This window comes from Emydura macquarii, unplaced genomic scaffold, assembly GCF_026122565.2.
Source record: "Emydura macquarii macquarii isolate MOO-44397 ecotype Brisbane River unplaced genomic scaffold, CSIRO-AGI_Emac_v2 contig_3240, whole genome shotgun sequence".
NCBI classification, from domain to species: domain Eukaryota; kingdom Metazoa; phylum Chordata; order Testudines; family Chelidae; genus Emydura; species Emydura macquarii.
The window spans coordinates 7,430,272-7,448,924 of NW_027133377.1; the positions used below are offsets into that span (position 1 = coordinate 7,430,272).

At 37.5% G+C, this 18,653-nt stretch overlaps 1 protein-coding gene across 5 annotated transcripts in view; it reads right to left on the minus strand.

Moving 5' to 3' along the window:
- The window catches only part of LUZP2 (leucine zipper protein 2), a 299,712-nt gene that overhangs the window by 134,454 nt on the left and 146,605 nt on the right, over window positions 1-18,653 (minus strand). For all 5 annotated transcript variants that reach the window (XM_067532095.1, XM_067532096.1, XM_067532097.1 and 2 more), the window contains one exon: window positions 8,305-8,367. In XM_067532095.1, the coding sequence (XP_067388196.1) occupies window positions 8,305-8,367 (63 nt within the window). The remainder of the gene's footprint in view (window positions 1-8,304; window positions 8,368-18,653) is intronic.

The following is an 18,653-nucleotide window of genomic DNA, read 5'->3' on the forward strand; positions in this document are numbered from 1 at the left end:
AGTGGCTGTAAAATTGCACTGTAAGAGACAGTCCTTGCTCTGAAAGGCCTATAGTTTAAATAGACTTGACAGACAACACGGCACACAGCAAGTTAGTGACACATCCAGGTATAAATCCCAGGTCTTTCAAGTCCCACTACTGTCCCCATTCATTGCATCATGCTGCCTCTCGGCTCAGTATTACTGATCCAAATTCAGTGGAGTTACACTAGGATTGCATTTAGCCTATTATTTCATAAATGGTTAAACTGAGGCACAGATGCAAAAATTTTCAACAGTGAGCACTCATTTGGAGTATTTAACTTGCAGGTGCCAAACCTGAAACATAGACTAAAGCCTGATTTTCAGGGATGTTGAGCTCTGGCAGCTCCCATTGACATATGAATCTTCATTTGGAAGAAACTTCCAGATAATTTTAGGATTGTCCATTTCTTGCATATTCCTGTGTAGCAGCTGGCAATGGCCACTCTCAGGGACAGACTACTGGACTATTTTGATACATTATGGTAATTCTCCTTCTTATCATTATCCCCATTTTACAGACAGGGATCTGAGGCTCAGATATGTTAATTGACCTAATGAACTTCACAGGGTGGTCTATAGCAGAGCTAGGAATTGAATCCAGATTTCCTGAATTCAGTCCAATCCTTTAACCATAAGACCATCCTATTTGGCAGACTAGATTGGGGACTAAACACCATCAAATCAAGTTTCAGGTATCATGGCAAAAATAGAGATTTGTGAAGCAGGATGGGAGGAAAGTTAATATTTTAAATGAAAAGATGAAAACAAATTTTCCATGGGACTGGGATCCCGGGTCCATTTTAATGCGTGGTAATATTGCTTTCGTTTTAAAAGTATACAGTTATTGTTGGCAGGGAGGTAGAATTTCTGTTCCATCTGTGGTCAAACTAGAAAGGCTGATTTGGAGGCACCGCTCCCATTACTGGATGAAATTTCCCATTGTTGCCAAAGAACAGGAGCGACTGGAAAGAGCATCAAGCAAGCAGGGAAAAACTAAATTCAGGACTGACCAATGTCCATTGGTAAAAGCTTGGAAACATTATGGTGCTTAATAGGCTCAATGCTCAGAACTTGAAGTTAAAAGGAAAGGACAAGCACACAACCAAATCAAAATGAAACCAGTGTTTTCTGGTTGTATGCTTTCCAGTCTTTGGGTAGTTCCTAGGCATCTACAAGCAATTTTATAAGAGTTTTCTAGAGTGGTGGGTGCTCAGTCTCTCTGATCATCCAACCCTTCATGAAACAGATTTGGAACCTTAAAACTGTAAAATTCCAAGTTAGAAGATTCTTTTTAAAAGTGTGTGATGAAATGATTTGCCCAAGATATCTGTGTCAGAGACAAAAATAAGACCTCGATCTTCCAGGACTAACTCCTGTGATTTCCCTCCACTTCAAATTAATTTCTTTGAGCCAACACATCCTTAAATTCAGAAGCATAAACACCTTTGATTACAAAATAAAATCCCCTAAAACTAATTACTGTAAAAAGACGGATTGAGCGCCAAAGCCCTTCCATCTGGCAATAAAAGTCTAATGATCTACCTAAGAAAGATATTAATTCTACATCTGGTTTAAACATTAGATATATTAATTAAATATTTCTCTTTGAGTATTGAGAGAGGCCTTTCTATGACTGCTTTATGAAATCAGACAAGCATAACAAGACAAGATATATTAGATAAGGCAGACAATTTCAAAACACCCAATAAGGTCAAAAAAGAAAAAAGTAGTGACCATTTAGATTGAAATTATAAAGGACCCTGTGATGTGGAGAAGATTCCATGGTCTGTTGAACTTCTTTTGTTACACTGAATTGAAGTTTCAATCCCGAAGAAATACGATTCCTGAGTAACTAGCACTCACCCATTAGACCCAACTTGTTATGAGCACTTGGGAGATTGTGACTCCAGCTAAATCCTCTTCTGTGAAGAAAATCAAGAAATGCAATAACTGAAATATACTGTTTAGGAATGTCCAAAAAAATCAAGCAAGAATTCAGAGAAAGGATGGCATGAGCCAAGAGAAACAAAAGAAGACGTAAGTGAATATATAAACTATCTGCACTGGTAGCCTGATTCCTCTGGGGCTCAGAATTAAATATAAATGTGTATTACTTCTTTTGGATTGTATTCACCTAAACAGAATCCAAAAGATAGTCAAGACTTGAGCTCGAGTTAACCCATTTCCAACTCATAAATGCACCTTCAACAGGCTGAATTCAGACATACATTATTAAAGAAATAAAAAAAAAAACATATTGTGGAAGAAAGCACACGTAAGAGCTGGGAAAAATAAATAAAGATTTGCTGGTGTGGGATGAAGGGTAAGAGGTAAAGTGGACTACAGTCAGGTTCAATTCTGTTCTTAGTTACTCCATTCTATTTAGTGGGATTACACGTGTCACTGAAGACTAGAATTTGGTACATAATGGAAAAATGATCCATAAAGGTTCTTTTGGAGGATAAGTCCTTGTCATGGAACTAATATATATTCTCTTTTTCTTACCTCTAGTTTAGCAGCAGATAAGATAACAAGCCTTTCAGTCTTTCTCTCTGGACAGTATTCAGGGTGCAGGAAGATTTAAGCATTAGCTATGCTAATTTTTAGTGAAGTTTTGGCAATAAACACCATTCTGAATGCTACCCAAGGTTTCAAATGAAATGCAAGAAAACCATTTAAAGAACAGATTGTGTTTCTTTACTGCTTGAGGTTTACTGATGGCATCAACTGGTCCTCTTGCATTAAAATAAAGTTGTTTATTACAAAGCAATGTAAATTGTTCATGGTATAGGCTTGAAGTTGCTTGTGCTAATACCTTGAGGGCCTGATTCTCCACTAACTTGAAACTTGTACAGTCCCTTACACTGTGGAAAGAGACAGTAGAATAAATGTAAAGAGCTAACACCAATGTGAATGGATAATTCTGATATGGTAGAATGTTGCTTTGAAAGCACTGCCCCTGGATACCTGATAGCTGTGGGGTTAGAGCATTCACTCACTTTGTCTCTCTACTATCCTGGGACCAGCATGGCTACAACACTATCTGGTCTGAATGCTATCTGAATATAACTTTTTCCTCAATTTATTTACAGATAGAGAAACACTAATCTCATATTTAAGATGCATGCCTAACTTCAACCAGCTTCTGTTATGTGCTCCTTGAAACAGGACCCATTTCTTGATATATGCACATACAAAGCCACTCAGCATGTAACTAGATTTCCATTCACATCTTCTTTTCTTAGTTAAGGAAAGAAACAATTGCCCAAATCAATATATCTTTCTCAGTTTTGGCGCTAAGCCAGCAATGGGTTAATTGTCTATCATCAATATAGCATCATAAACTTTAATAAAAAAGAAACATGGCATGCTGAGCTGTCCTACTGTTCTTGAGCTTGGAGAAGATACACTTCAAAACAGGGATGAGGACAAAATAAGACCAACCAAACCAAAATAGTAGGAATGCTTTAAAAATATTGCCTTCTAGGTCAGCAAATTATACTGATTTCTGGTGTAATCTAATAGAAGTTCTTTAAAAATTAGATGTACCAGAAATCATAGGCATTCTGGATTGTTCAATTAAAGTGGCATGTGCAGCCCTAGGGCAATCACAAAGTTACATTTTAACACCTTTTCAGAAGCATTGTTTTTATGTGGAAGGAGTATACAGATGTTGCTCCAGTCCCTGAGAAAAATTCAAACACTATTCCCAGCCCAGAGAGATTTGTGAAAGTGCAGGTGGAAAATGAAATTGTCTCACAGGTGCCAGTGGGTGACAAATGTTCCCACCACATTAATGTAAGCTAATATAAAAGTGCACTGAAGGTCATAGCTCTTCACTCCCTAGAATCAACACTTCACAAAGGATTGGGGGTTGTAAACACCAGATAAGGCTATCTTAATATGTGGGAAAAAAATGTTTGAGATAAGTCACAAAGGGGTTATTTCTTCTTCTTGCACTGCCAATTTAAAAATAAAATAAGGTGTCTACAAAATGACTGATATTAACACTGGCCTGTTCATCTTTTATCATGGCAAATTTAAAGCTGGCATTATAAAAAAAATATTCCCATATCCTACACTATTCACATTCTTACGCCATACCCATTATTGTGGCATCTGAGTACCCTCTATTGTGGCATCTGGGTACCCTCTATTGTGGCAATAAGCAACATGACCAACATCTGAACTTGTGGCTCATTCTCTCCCTCTTTTGATCCCTAAAGGGCAATTTGAGTGTGAACTTGTTTTTTAATTTATGTATCATATATCTTATGTTTTGATGTATATGTTTTAAATTGTATTTTTGCATGATTGCGTTGTGTGTGTGTAAATGTTATGTGTAAATTACATAGGCATAATAATATATCTGTTTTTCAAGAAAGTGATGTAGAAGTTTGCTTTATATTTGGAATAGAAGGTGGTAAGCTTCCTGTTGTCCAATGGGAGAATAAAGAGAATATTACAACTTAATCATGGATAACCCTTCCCCACCAACATAGATCATTACCACCTCAGAATTATAGCCAGATATACCATCCCTTTTGGGGGCAGGCAAAGAGTCTTTTAAAAGAAATTTAAAATATTCAGTTTTAATTAAAAAAATTAAACTCAAGAAAAGGGTAAATTTTCAGTTTGGAGAACTTAATCATTAATAGGCACAGAAAACACGGGGCTAGATCTCCATGCAGAATGCTGACAATATATCTGCATGAATAAGCCATAGATGTGGTCACTAATTTACTTTAAATATTCTTTCAGACAACTTCAAAGATTCTTACTTTTTGAAGTCAAGGTAAGGTTTGATAAGAGAACAATAGAAATATTACAACTTGGAATTCAATCTTAAGATATTTTTCTTTCAGTGTAACAGGTGTAAAATTAAGAGATGATGGTTATCATACTTTTCATTCTGTGAGCTGTTTTGTGAGACTCTGTTATATGCATCTTCTTTCCTCTCTAACCCTCTATTACTTTGTTTTTGAAACATTTCATTGCACTGTCCACTGGTGGTCTACAGACCAGCACTCTGTTAAGGAAAGCATCGCTATATAAGATAGCACTCAAGCACATGTGTAAGTCCTCTACTAAAATGGATCTAATCATTTACAAAACACTGGACTAGATTAGCGATGGTAGGCTGGTGCACAGAAGTTTGGGAACCATTGCAATACACAAACTGATGCTTGGTACAGATATGGTAGATTGGTGCACTTTATTGTATTTGTCTTTTTCGTTTATTCATTCTCCTGTTTCTCCATCTTTTCTTTCCTTCTTCCTGGATGTTTTGAAGCAAAATGAGGTCATTAATCAGGACCTTAAAGAGTAATTTAGACTAAAGCTACTGAACCATATATAATGTACATTCTTCATTTGCAAAACAACTAGTGTGAAATCCTGGCTTCATTTAAGTGAATGGGAGTTTTGCCACTGAATAAAGGGAGCCAAGATTTCATGCCTAATGTGTTTAAAAACAGCCAGAATTTTAGACTGTAGATTCTTTATATGGTCTGAAGACCTCTAAGAACTTTTACTAATGAGAGTATTTTAAATGGCATTTTGTATTATAGAAATAATATGTTTTTCAATTAAAAGAACATGCATCTACTTCATACCAGAAGGAAAAGTTACTAAACATTAACAATGTTTATTAATTACTACAGATTCTGTATGAACAGTGAGTCTCCTAAGGGCAGGAATAATTTTGCCCAAGTAACACCAAAGTTTGCTCAAAGCACCAACACAGAAGAAAAGAAAATGGAAACTTCTTTTCCCCAGCCTGGAGTCAGGATGCAGGAAGACTTTATCCCCATGTGTTGTCATGACCAGTGAGTCCATTAAGTGTTTGGAGGAGCACTGGTCATACTTCCAGCCCATCCATAATGCCCTTCAATATGCTTATGACTTGGGGTATTCCCTCTCCTGCATTGCCTCTCCCCAATTCTCAGTCCCAAGTACAGTGGTACTGAAAACTCCTTGCATTTTGGCCTTTTCATTACCACAGAGGGGTGAGAGGCAGATTTTCACCCTAAATTAGTGTCTGACAGGAAAATATATCATTTGCATAATGAAATGACGTGATTCAGATGGTGAAGTCACAGAAGTGACTGATGGTGGGATTAGATCATTTCAAACTAATGTATTTTCCTTATATACTGTAGGGGCTTTTTCCAGTCAAACCTTTAAATTATAGAATCTAAGGGGGAGCTTCTTCCCTTGACAAAATATTTTACATTATATATTAGATCTGACTATTGAGAAATGGTACGTTATACTGATTTCCTGACACTTAATTTCCTCTTGTTGCGCCACTGATGCTCCCTACACAGTTTTTCTACTGTCTTGATATTTACACCCTTCAAATATCTGTAGACTGTTATTTCCACCTTTCGATTTAGGGCTAGATACCCTAACTCATGCTGACCAGGACCTTACTCAGTAAATAATAAGGAAAGGAAGGATTGTCTCGTGATTAGGGCACTAACCTAGGACCTGGGAGATCTGGTTTCCATATCCTGCTCTACCTTTTGTGTGATCTTAACCTCTCTATTCCTCAACTGCAAAATGGAGATAATACCACTTCACTACCTCACAAGAGTGTTATGGGGATAAATACATTAGAGATTGTGAGGTGCTCAGAGACTATGGTGATGGGACCATATAAGTACCTTAGCTAGATAGTCCCATTGATTTCAGTGGACAGCTTCACAAATAAAGTACTCTTCTACCTCAGGAAGAGGATAAATACCTCAGCTTTAAAAAGGTGCTTATTGACTCCATTTTAAACAACCCCTCCAGAAAAGTAAATAATAAATACATCGTACTAGTTGTATATGCAGAGCTATTTAGAAACAATGGATTATTAAGTGCTTTTACTGTTCTTTCTGGCTAGATTTTTCAATCAATGTAGCGTTTTAAACAACAGTAGGTTTTCCTGCACTGTATGTCTCATGCAGCACTGAAAGCAAAATCTCATATCTTTAAACTAAAGGAAATAACATTTTTATTTTGGATGGGTGGTAGGAGGATTGTCTCTAAGCATAATGGCCATAAATTTGGTTTCATTACAGACACAACAAAGTACAATATCTAAAAAGCAACACAACTTCAAAACAAAAAACAACTCAAATAAGATATAGCTGTATGCTGTACCTTACTAGCAAGGACATCAGTTCACACTGCCATTTCAATTTTTTTTTTTTTTTCCCTAAATGCACATTTTCTTTTTTTGGATGCATTTTCAACATGTCACCAAAGCTTCATCTCTTCAACACACTGCCATATGCTCTAATTCTGGATTAAAGCTATAATATCTTTCTATGTAGGAACTGTGGGAGGTCTCCAGTTTTTTCCTCTATCCCTCTGAGAAAGATCATCTGACTACCTCGAGGGTTAGTCAAAATAAGCAGTTGAAAAAAACCTGTGCGTCAAACCTGCACAGCTAAATATGTATCACGACTGTTCCATGTGCAGACAATACTGCATGCCAGTTTGATTTGAGAAGAATTGGAATGGAATTTATTTTTTATTATTTAGTAAGAGATAGGCAATCTTTAGTGGTGATAGAAGGCCTTATTTTTTCTCAGTTGTCTCTTTTCATCTCATCTCTGGGTCTACCAAACTGTTTTCCTCTATATGCTCAGGTAATGGTGCTGAATGCTGATAAATGATACTGAACACTGAAACACCAACCTCGGTGCAAATCTTAGCTAGTTCACAATACCTGACCATACACTTTTTGGATACTATATGAATCAAGAAATAAAATGACCTATATTTGCTGGTAACTCTGTTGCAGAAAGAGTATGTGGAACAATCAGGCATTATAGTGTCCACAATTTTTAATCACAACCTATGTGATTAGGTGATATGTTAAATATCTATTATAGTAAAATAAGAGGTTTACGTATTCAAAATGCTCTAATTTAATTCTGACGCTAGCATTTATAAGTTTACACAAACCACCAATAGGTATTTCAAGGTTATGTACTCTAAAATAAAGGTAGAATACTATGATGAAAAAGAGTGTTTGAATGATCTCATATCATGTCTTAATGGGATAAATTTGAGCAAACATGGAAAATTTCATAATTTCAGAACAGTAAAACAAAGCTGAAAACCTGTGCCTTTACTGTAAAAATACTAACAATTTGACCTCTATTCCTTTTTTGGTTTAATCTCACAGAATAAATGAAAGTGCACTCCATGTTGTTCAAATTCAGAGATTTCTTTAAAATCCATTCTAAAAATACTTTGCTGACAATCAAATCTCTTTCTTACCTCATTCTGGAGATCTCTGATCATTTTGCTCTTCCTTTCCATTTCTGTCTTCAGAAAATTAATCTGCCAATTTAAAAAATGCTGAATGTTAAGTTTTGAAGCATACTACAAATGCCACATTTTAATTTCTTTTCTTTTCTTTTCTTCTTCACAACTTTTGACAGTGCAAAAATTAAACCACTAGTCATATCTTTCCCTACTTTCCCTTATTAAACTAAATGAGCTACCCAACATTGGTAGACTACAGTTTTTTGCAATTTGCAAAAACTGACAGTACAGGTAGCTGGGGGACTTGCTAAACAAGATAGGTTAATAAAGAAACCCATTGTGCATGAAAAATCTTAGAGTCATAGTTTTGTTTTTTGATAGATCTGATACATGCAGACATTTTTTTTAAATGATAAATTCCATGGTAATCCTCAGAGAATTGAAGACTTTTAGAATAAAATTAGCTGGTTTTATAATCTAAAGGTTGTTAAAAATCTCTGCAGTTTTCCCATCTCCTGTATGCTAACACAACATCTGGCAGTACCAGATTCTAACATCTTCACTTATACCAAATAGCATGACTGGCCTCTTCAAGCTTTTGAAGCCAATGAGAACACTGCTGGAGAAAAGGAGTTAGAATCTGGTCCCTAGCCTATGCTAAAGTCAAGAAATTCTTACACATAGAAGTTTGACTCAACTTCTGCAGTGCATGCAGTTTAAAAGGATCATTGGTTTATACAACTTAAGTTGTAATTTTCTTTATAGGAGTCAGACTGCATTCACTTCATTGCTAGATAACTCAGCTACATTTTACAGGGCAGTGAGAAAAAAAGGAGTATGTAGTTAAAATAAATGTGGTGACATGAAAATATCCATTTTATATTAGAATGCCATGTCAATCCTACTTAAATGAGCAATACAGAGATTAAAAAGTAGACCAGCTCTCTTGCAAAAAACAACGAACAACAAGAAAAGGCATTCATGGAAAGAAATAACGCTTGTGAAACTATTCCTATAAATGCACTGTGGCAAAACTAGCTGTTTTAAGGAGGACAGTAGGATACAGATCTTTTCACGCCTTGAACTCCGGTTTCAGTGGCTTTACCCTACAACAAGCTCTTTGGATTGTGTGACATGAGTAGGTTGTTTTAGTCCACTTCCTAATGGAGAGATGTCAGTAACTAAAAACCACAATCAGACGTGGAACCACTGGTGATGCCACTGAACACTATCATTCAGTTGGGAGAGGGGTCCCTTCAGCGCAGGGCTCATTGACAGGGCTGTATGAAACTTCTGCTGTACAAATCCTGTGCATAAAGACCTAGATTGTGGACAATGCTGATTATTCTCAACTGTCATTGATTATAATGGGAGTTGAAGACATTCAGTAACCTCACAGAGAACCAGGATCCTCAAAGAGAGTATTTAATATCCTAATACTTTTGGGCTTTACTAAATCACTTAAAAATAGGAACTGTGAAACCACAGGTCCAAGAACCATGGAACAATCACAAATAGGGTATAGGATAAATGTGATTCTTTAGATCAGTGTTTCTCAACCTTTTAAGTAGCAACTACCTCCTAATTTCTGAAAATTTTAATAAGTACCCCAACACTCAGTTTTCCACTTTAAGTAATGCAATCTTTTTCTCCTTTACCCCTGGACGACTGTATTTCTTGTAAAGCAGAAGAGTTCTGAGTTCTGCAGTGCTGTGTGGCTGTGGCAGATCAAAAACCCCTGCTGTTTCTCCCCTCCTTCTCCTCCCCTTACTCCATATAGGAGCAAAGATCAACGCCAGCCAATAACTATGGCCTGATGGCGGGGTCACATGGTGTTCTCCTCACACAGGCAGGAACTTGTGAGGTCTGAGCAGGCACTAGCGGCCCACCAGAGTGGATGCAGCGCTCCCCAGGATGGTTGCGGGTTGGGGGCAAATCACACTGTGTGGGCCCCTCTTAAAATTTTTATACTGGTAAAATCTGGGGCTGTCATAGTTGCGAGTAGAGCCCAGCTCCAGGCCTTGGCAAGCCGCCGGGCTCTCTGCCCGGCTTTCTGGGCCCCAGGATTTGAGCCAGGGAGGGGAGCTGCCACCTGGGCAAGTTGCAGACGGTTGCCACCTGGCTGCCAGCCCAGCAGGTGGGCGACTGCCATCTGCTCCAAGCTGGGGCGGAGAAGGCTTCCGTGCAGGCTGAGACCCGGGGGTGAGGGCAGGCGGCAGGCAGCTGCTGCCCATCTTCAAGCCTGACGTGGGAGGCTGTCTCTCGGTTCAGAGCTGGGGCATGGGTGGCAGTCACCCAGCTGTGAGCCCACTCGCAGGGTGCAGGAGGCTGCTGCCGGGCTCCCACTTGGGAGCTGGGACTGGGCAGGAAGCCAGCAGCTGCCACCCGCTTCCCCCAGAAGCCGGAGGCTGCTGCCTGTCTCCGAGCTGGGAGGGGGTGGGACATCGGCGGCTGCCGCCCGGCTTCCCCAGAAGTCAGCAGCTGCCACCCACCTCCCTTCACTGGGTTTTTTGCCACGTAGCCCCTACCTATGTCTCGCGTACACCACAGGTTGAGGAACTATGCATTAGATGCACTGCTCTATCTGTTCAAAGTTTATAGTTAAGACAGGCAAAAAAATTGACCTCCATTGACATGAATCCTATTTCTCAGTCATTACTCTCAAGAGAATTCCTTATCTTTTTTCTCCAAAGTTGCTCATTTCTGGTGCTGAAATAGGTAAAAAATAGGAGAGAGATGGTACAGAAAAAATTTCTCAGTGTGATACTGCTATTATAGGACAGAGGCACCAGCCTGGCTATTTGCTAAGGTGACATTTAGTGCATTTTAAAGGATCCACACAAAGCTCCATGCACCGCTTAAGCTTTTTGCACAGTAGATGTACATCAAACTGATATGGGCACCTTAAGAATATGTGTAATAAATAAATTAATCTAAATAAATACATTTCACATTTTAGTTTTCCAGAAAAAGGAAATGGAAAATACTCTGAAAAACATTTTTTTCAAGTTAAATTACATCTGAATTAAGAAAAAATGCATTTATTTTTACATTCCTATTATAATTGGAATTCTAGGACTATATCATTTAATCTCAAACAGCTGAAGAGCCAATTAGTCATAAAATGGAGCTGCAGTAAGCCACATAAGATTTAGATTTATATTACTTGGCTACTAGCTTTAATAGAGAAATAACCCATCTGTCCATTTGAATGTGTCTGTCTATGCCTCTATGTGTGGTGCCCTAAAGCAACTATTTCAGTTGCAGGATGTTGCATGATGCTTTTATTGAAATCCAAGGAAAGAGCATCATGCAAGGCTATGAAGGACTGCATGCAGTTTGAGAACCTTGAGTTGAAAAACGCTGCTTAGGGGCATATATTAATAGTGTATGAATCATTACTTAGGTGGGTGTAGAAACTCTGCTTTCTGTCTCCTCCACCCTAATGCACCTATTATCATCACATGCATGAATGGCCATTCAAGTTCTGGTCTATCTTTTTGTTTTATTTAAAGGCTGAGAAGCCTCTCAGAAGTTTTCTGCACCCCATTAATTCATTCTTTTCACTCATTTCACCCATTTTGACATGGAATGGTTATCAGATATTGTTTGCCCTTAACCAATATTTAGCTGTAATTAAAAAAGATATATTGAAAATATATTTCAGCTCCAAGCCAGTGAACTTTTCAATGTTAAACATGGACAGTGCTTCTGTGTCTCCAGGAGACAAGCACTCAAGATATTCAGAGCTGTGTGTATTTCAGAGCTTATTACAGTTATTAAAGACAACAGCTTCCATCCACTGGCCTTTACTCTCAGCAGTTTTTGACCTTGAAATTTTCAAATTAAATTCCCTCCTCTGCCACCACCAGCACTGACATACAAAATGCCGCAACAGATGGCAATGATCTAATTCTAAGAATCAGACATTTATTTTATGGTTATTTTACCATAGTTGAAGGACAGAAGATCACCAATCTATAATTGTTATCTCACAGTCAAAGCTTGCAGCTGTTTGTTAGTCACTTTTTATGTCTCACTTAGGACAGGTTAAGCCATGACCAATTAACAATGCACTGAACTACACTGTGTGCACTAATATTGTTCATTACTATGGTTGCACCTGGCAGCCCTTCCACAATCAACGGTACAGCAGCATATCCACTATGATCCTGCACTGAGGGCTATATTGCTCTAATGGTTTAGTTAGGGTGGAGATGAAAACAAAGCAGGCACTTTCCCAGGACAAGAATACATATAGTTAGAAAAAAGAATCAGTTTTAAATTAGGGAAATTTTGGGCATTTGGGGCCAAACTGTGGTCCCAGTGAATTCAACATCAAAACTCCCATTGGCTTTGCCAGGACCAGGATTTGGCCCCTAAAGTAAGGCATATTCTGTTGGTGTTAAACCCGTAAGCCCTGCAAAAAAAAAAAAGTTAGATCTGCATTGCCTGTGGAAGAAAATAGAGAAAACTGGCTTTATTTAGGGTTCAATTCCATGAAGTGCTAAGCTCAGCTGCCACGAATCTATAAAGGAGTTGAGGGCACTTGGTGGCTCTTGGAATTTTCAACAGGATGCAGGATTGAACCCTTAAAGACAAGGTACTTCACTCAGATAAACTTTTCTATTTGTGTGATGATTGCTTTTCAAGCTTTTCATTAAGGCTCTTTTCAACAAGATATGGCCATTTATTATGGCTCTGCTCTGACTGAAATACCTATTATTTAAACGAAGTGAACAGTCTATATATTTCTAGCAAAGGGCAGGATAAATCAGAGGTATTGTTTCTTACTAAGATTTCTGTTCATTGGTAAGGGTCTCTGTATAAAATCTTGCATTCTTTCTTATTACTATTTCTCAGAATTTATTATTACTGTTTTATTTATATTTACTACTAATAAAATTACTCTGTTAGCAACAGTACCGGTCCCATGCCTGGATAAAAATATGGGTTCTGCAGTTGGGTTTGTGCCCCACTGAGGTAAAAATGTACTGAATCAGAAAAAGAGAGAGAAAAGAGAGAGAGACAAAGAAATAAAGAAGAAATGAAGACAAAATAGAAATCCCTGGATTCAGGAAAAGGCTGCAGAGGCAGAAGAAAGAACATTTCCATTCCACATAAAACTGTCCACACCCGATGATCATGCACAGATCTCAGAGAAATGCTAATGTTAAGTCAGAAATAGAAAAGAGACCAATGAAATTAAAGCCGTCATCAATGGTCTCCAGCAGGGGAAAGCTCCTACGGCTGATAGAATGCAAGCATAGGTACAAAAGGCGGGAAATGAAATTCTGATTGAGCAGCTAACAAAACTCTGTAATGAGATATGGGTGAATGAACAAGTGTCACAAGATTGGAAAGAGGCATCATAGTGGCATCACCAAAAACGGGTGATTTTACTCAGTGCATGAACTGGAGAGGTATTGTACTGGGTTCCATCCAGGTAGCTCTTGTTGTGAACAGATATTCACTCTTGGACAGATCATTGAAAAAAGCAACTGCTAGGAAAAACCTATCTTAATTGACTTTAAGAAAGCATTCTACAGTGTTCACAGACAGACCCTGTAAAATATTATTGAAGCTATTAAATACCAGACAAGCTGATCAACATAATAAGGAGTTTATATGAGGGAAGTATATGTTCATTAAGAATGGATACAGGTCTGGGTAAATAGTTAGTGTGTGTGTTATTACTAATCCCCTTTTCATTAGCAATAGATTGGGTGGTGAAGCTGGCTACCAAAGATATTGTGGATGGTGTAAAACATGTTAGCAAAGATGATTTACAGAATCTTGTCTTCACTGATGACATTGCTTTACTAAGTATGACATGGAACAGATTGCCCCTACATCAGAGATAGAACAGGAAGCAGCAAAAATTAGGCAAAGTAAATCCAGAGAAAACCAAGATGATGAAGGTAGAAGATTGGACAACAGATGCAAAAGCTGTGTGTAGACAGGAAAGAAACAACTAGAAGACTTCTGCTACTTGAGGAGTGTGATATTTGAATGTGGCTGTAATAAAGATTTTCATAAGAGATTAGGAAAAGCAAACATCACTAATGGAAAGATGAACAACATCCAGTCAAACAGAGGTCTTCACACCAAACTAAAGGTCAGATTATACCATGCGATTGTACTGAGGATGCTACTATATGGAGCAGAGACTTGAACTATGACAGTGGCCAAGAGATTGGAGGCTGCCCATTACAGAGGTCTTTAGAAGATATTACACATTTCATGGAAAGACAAAATAATAAATGTGAGAGTAAGGGATTTGATACAGCAGGACATGCTGGAAAATATCACCAAAGAAAAAAGGCTCAGGTAGCTGGGACATGGATAAATGTGTAAGATTGGAGACATGCTAAGTAAGCACTGAATTGCGTATCCGAGGGAGGAATGACAATGCAAGGAAGGCCAAGGAAGAAATAGCAGAAAACAATGACAGAGGATGTTGAACGATCTGGCATCACCTGGGAAAAAGTATCCAATTATTGAGAGGCCATAATCAGTAGAGAAATTGGACAGCCTAATGTGTCAGTGGCACAGGAGGAACTAAGTTTTAATATTGACATAGCAGGAGTAGATGGCCTAGTGCTATAGTGGTTTCAATTTTCCTCTACAACAGAATTCAGAGAATGGTGATGGGTAATTGCTCCTCTTCTCGAATACCCCCATCTGCAGCGCTCCAAAGGGATCCATACTATTCCTGTTTCTCTTCAAGAACTATGAAACCACTGAGAGAGATACTGAGGGCTATGACCTTAGCTGCCAACAGTATGCCCAATGACACTCAGCTACATATTATTCTCAATTGATGAAGCCACCAACACAACAAAAATGGCAGACTGCTTACAGGAAATCAGCTTTTGGATAAAGAACATCTGGCTGAAGCTGAACACAGGCAAGACTAAAGTGATGTTGGCTAGAAAGGGGAAACACTTCAGAGAACTGGCCAAGACATTGTATCTACCTTTCCTGTTTTGTGGCGACTGTGACAATTTATTTTTTTTAAGTTTTGGGTTTAACAAAAAACAAAGCTTTTTGAATTTTTCAGTAAAGCATAAAGTTGAAAAATATTGTTTCAGGTCAAATGAAAAGTTGGTTATACTTAAAGAGAAATATTACATTTACATTCCAAGCATTTTCTTAATATTTGTCATTTTTTTAATGAATAAAATGAAAGGAGATCTCAAAACAAAAAGTAATTCTGAATAAAAAAATTGAAATGTTTCATTTAAAAATGTTGAAATGTGTTGCTTAGATTTTTTTTTCAGATTTTTCTACTGAAACTATTTTGTAATATTGACACATTCATGAAACGTTTCCGTCACTGAATTTGCATTTTTTTGACAAAAATAGAGTTTTGTTAAAGAAAAATGCCCAGCTCTGTAAGTGTGCAGATACCATGATGATGGGTAACAATATAAAAGTCTTTAGAAAGAGAAATGTTCTGTGATTCCAAAGAGCTTTACAAGCATTAATTAATCCTCACAATGCCCATCAGATAAATAATTATTATGCCTATTTTTCAGGCAGATAAACTAAGGCACAGGGAGGCAAAGAGGCATACACAAGGTCACACAGCAATTTAGTGTCCACAATGGGAATATAACTCAGAAATTCTGGCTCCCCGCTTCCTGTGCTCTGTAGGTCCTGATCTAACAAAAATTTGTATATGACAGTTGAATAGGACTACTTATGTACCTAAAGTTATCTGTGTGAATATCTTGAGTAAGGTCTTTGTTAGCTTATCCTTACTCACTACTTTGAAAAGGCAGGTAGGTGCATCTTAATGTCAGCATTGAAACTAATATATGAAAGACTTGAGTCATACTTTTAAAATTGCTAGCATATGCAGTACCTATATTTTTCAGTTCACTAACAAAAACAATTCAGTCCACAAAGTCATACACTTTATACTGCATAATATTAAAGGAAAGTGAAACTTATTACACACACACACACACACACACACACACACACACACACACACACACACACACACACACACACACACACACACACACACACACACAGAGCTACTTCAAATAGTGCAAATCTGAAAAATGGGATACAAAGCCAAGCTATATTTTTGTTCCAACAACATTTTAGAAATTTCTCTATAACCTAAAAACTGAACTCAAGAGATAATCAATTGAAAGCTGTTTCAAATGAGTTAAGCAAAGTTCTAAGTTGGAGGAAATATAATGGATTTTTTTTTAATAATCCTATTTCTTCCTTTTCTTCCCCCGCCCCCTATTTTTTCCCTCATTTTCCCTATCTCAGTTTAGATTTGTTCATTTTTTAAAAAGTCATATATTGCACGCTTTATAAAAGGTAGTTTCTTGACAAAACTACAGCATAGCAGTTTTAGATTAAATCTCAAAAAAACCTTCCTAACTGTAAAAATAGTAGGAGAATGGAACAAACTGCCTAGGGAAGTCATGGAAGCTCCTTCACTGGAGGTTTTCAAAAAGAGGCTGAATAGACATCTGTCTTGGATGGTTTGGACACAACACACCCTGCATCTTGCAAGGGAGTTAGACTAGATTACCTTTGTGCTCCCTTCTAATCCCATGGTTCTCTGATTCTAAGGCAGCATATAAAACTATGTTTTTTTATTGGTTCAATGGTGATTTTGTCTTGAGTTCATGAATAGTTACAGTCAACTCAAAATTGAATTTTTGGTTAATCTATTAGTCCATAACATTTTGCCCAGACATAATTTATGTAACTGGTCAGTGGGCAATAAAGGGTTAATATAGTATGTTCTGCAAAACTTGGACACTTGAGTAATGTATTACAGGTGCTGTTAATTTAGATCTGCAGATTTAGGTCAAGTCCTCTACAATATTTCCACATTATTTTAATATAATTTGATTTACTTAGTTATTTTAGGTTCTTAAATACAACCATTTTGCAGGTAATAGATGCCATTATTACCCTTCACCAGGTGTTCTCTATTTGTTCAAAATATGTAATGCTAATTTACCAGCTGAATAACACACAATAAGCAGCAGATTGATTATATTATTCCTAGTTGCCAAGAATAGAACAGCATTCTAACCTTCCCCAGTTCCACAATTTTCTGCAAATATTCCAGTATGAGGCTTTTATGGGCTTGATTCAACAATTCTCATCTCATTTACACCAGTGTAAATCAGGAGTAACTCCACTGACTTCAACAGACTAAAACCTGTGCAAGTTTGACCATAATAATGTATTATAGGTCAGTAAAACAGAACTAAATGCAACCCTCACCCTCCACACAACGCTTCCCCCTTCAAGTACCAAGAAAATATTTTACAGATTTTTGTCCAAATCAGTCAGCTGTCTTGCAGAAAAGTGTGAACATTGTCAGGAGAAAGGATTAAGTGGCAGTAAATTTTTTTTCCATTTTTATTGCCTCTTTCAACTGATCTCAATACACTATTAATTTGTTTTATTGAAGGTTACGCTAAGAAATTAATTGCCTTACAGGATTACCTATGAAGAGCCCAAACTTGCTACCCTTGAAATCACTGGGAGGTCAATCACTGGCAGAGCTGAAAATGGAGCCCAAGCCTTCTGTGTCACAATCTTCTTCTCTAACCACTTGACAACAATCTGGGACAAATTCTGCTCTCACCTACACTGGTGATATCCTACTATGTTCCAAAGGTGGTGGAGGGTGGGGAAGAATCATTATTGTATGGTAACTAAAATCAGAATTTGGTCTCGAGTATCTCACTCCAGAATTATGCCCTACCCTGAATGCACAGAGAAAGAAATCCAGGGGAAGGTAAAAGTTAATGCAAAAGAGATGGAACTTTATGATAAATAAAAAATAGGAAAAATGAAACGTGAAATAATCCCATTTTGAGGTACCTCTCTGTTGACCTCATTTGAGATACACTCATTTACATCAGTGTTGAACTGACCTTAAACTTACACAGTGTAACAAACAAGAAGTGAGAAGATTCTAATTTAAAGTCTGATTTTTATTGTTTGACTCTTGCCACCAATACTCGTCTTTATTACCATACATTATTGACCCTTCACCAAACCCAGTGGTGGCTCATGAATGTAATTGAAAGCAGAATTTGGCTTATCATGTTTTAAACTGGCTAGAGAAGAGAATTGGGATAAATAAGTCTTGTGCTCTGCTTTGCTATTGATGTTAAGACAATATTCCCATTTGAATACTATTGATAGGTTAGCTAGATAATTTGTTTAAATTTTCTTTACATACATTGCCATGACTACTTTGGCAGGACTAATTTTGACCTAGCTTATTTTTTATACTGTCATCGTCTCCTCAAAAGCAAAGCTTAAGTGTTGGGTTTTTTGTTTATTGTTTTGTTCCCTCTAAA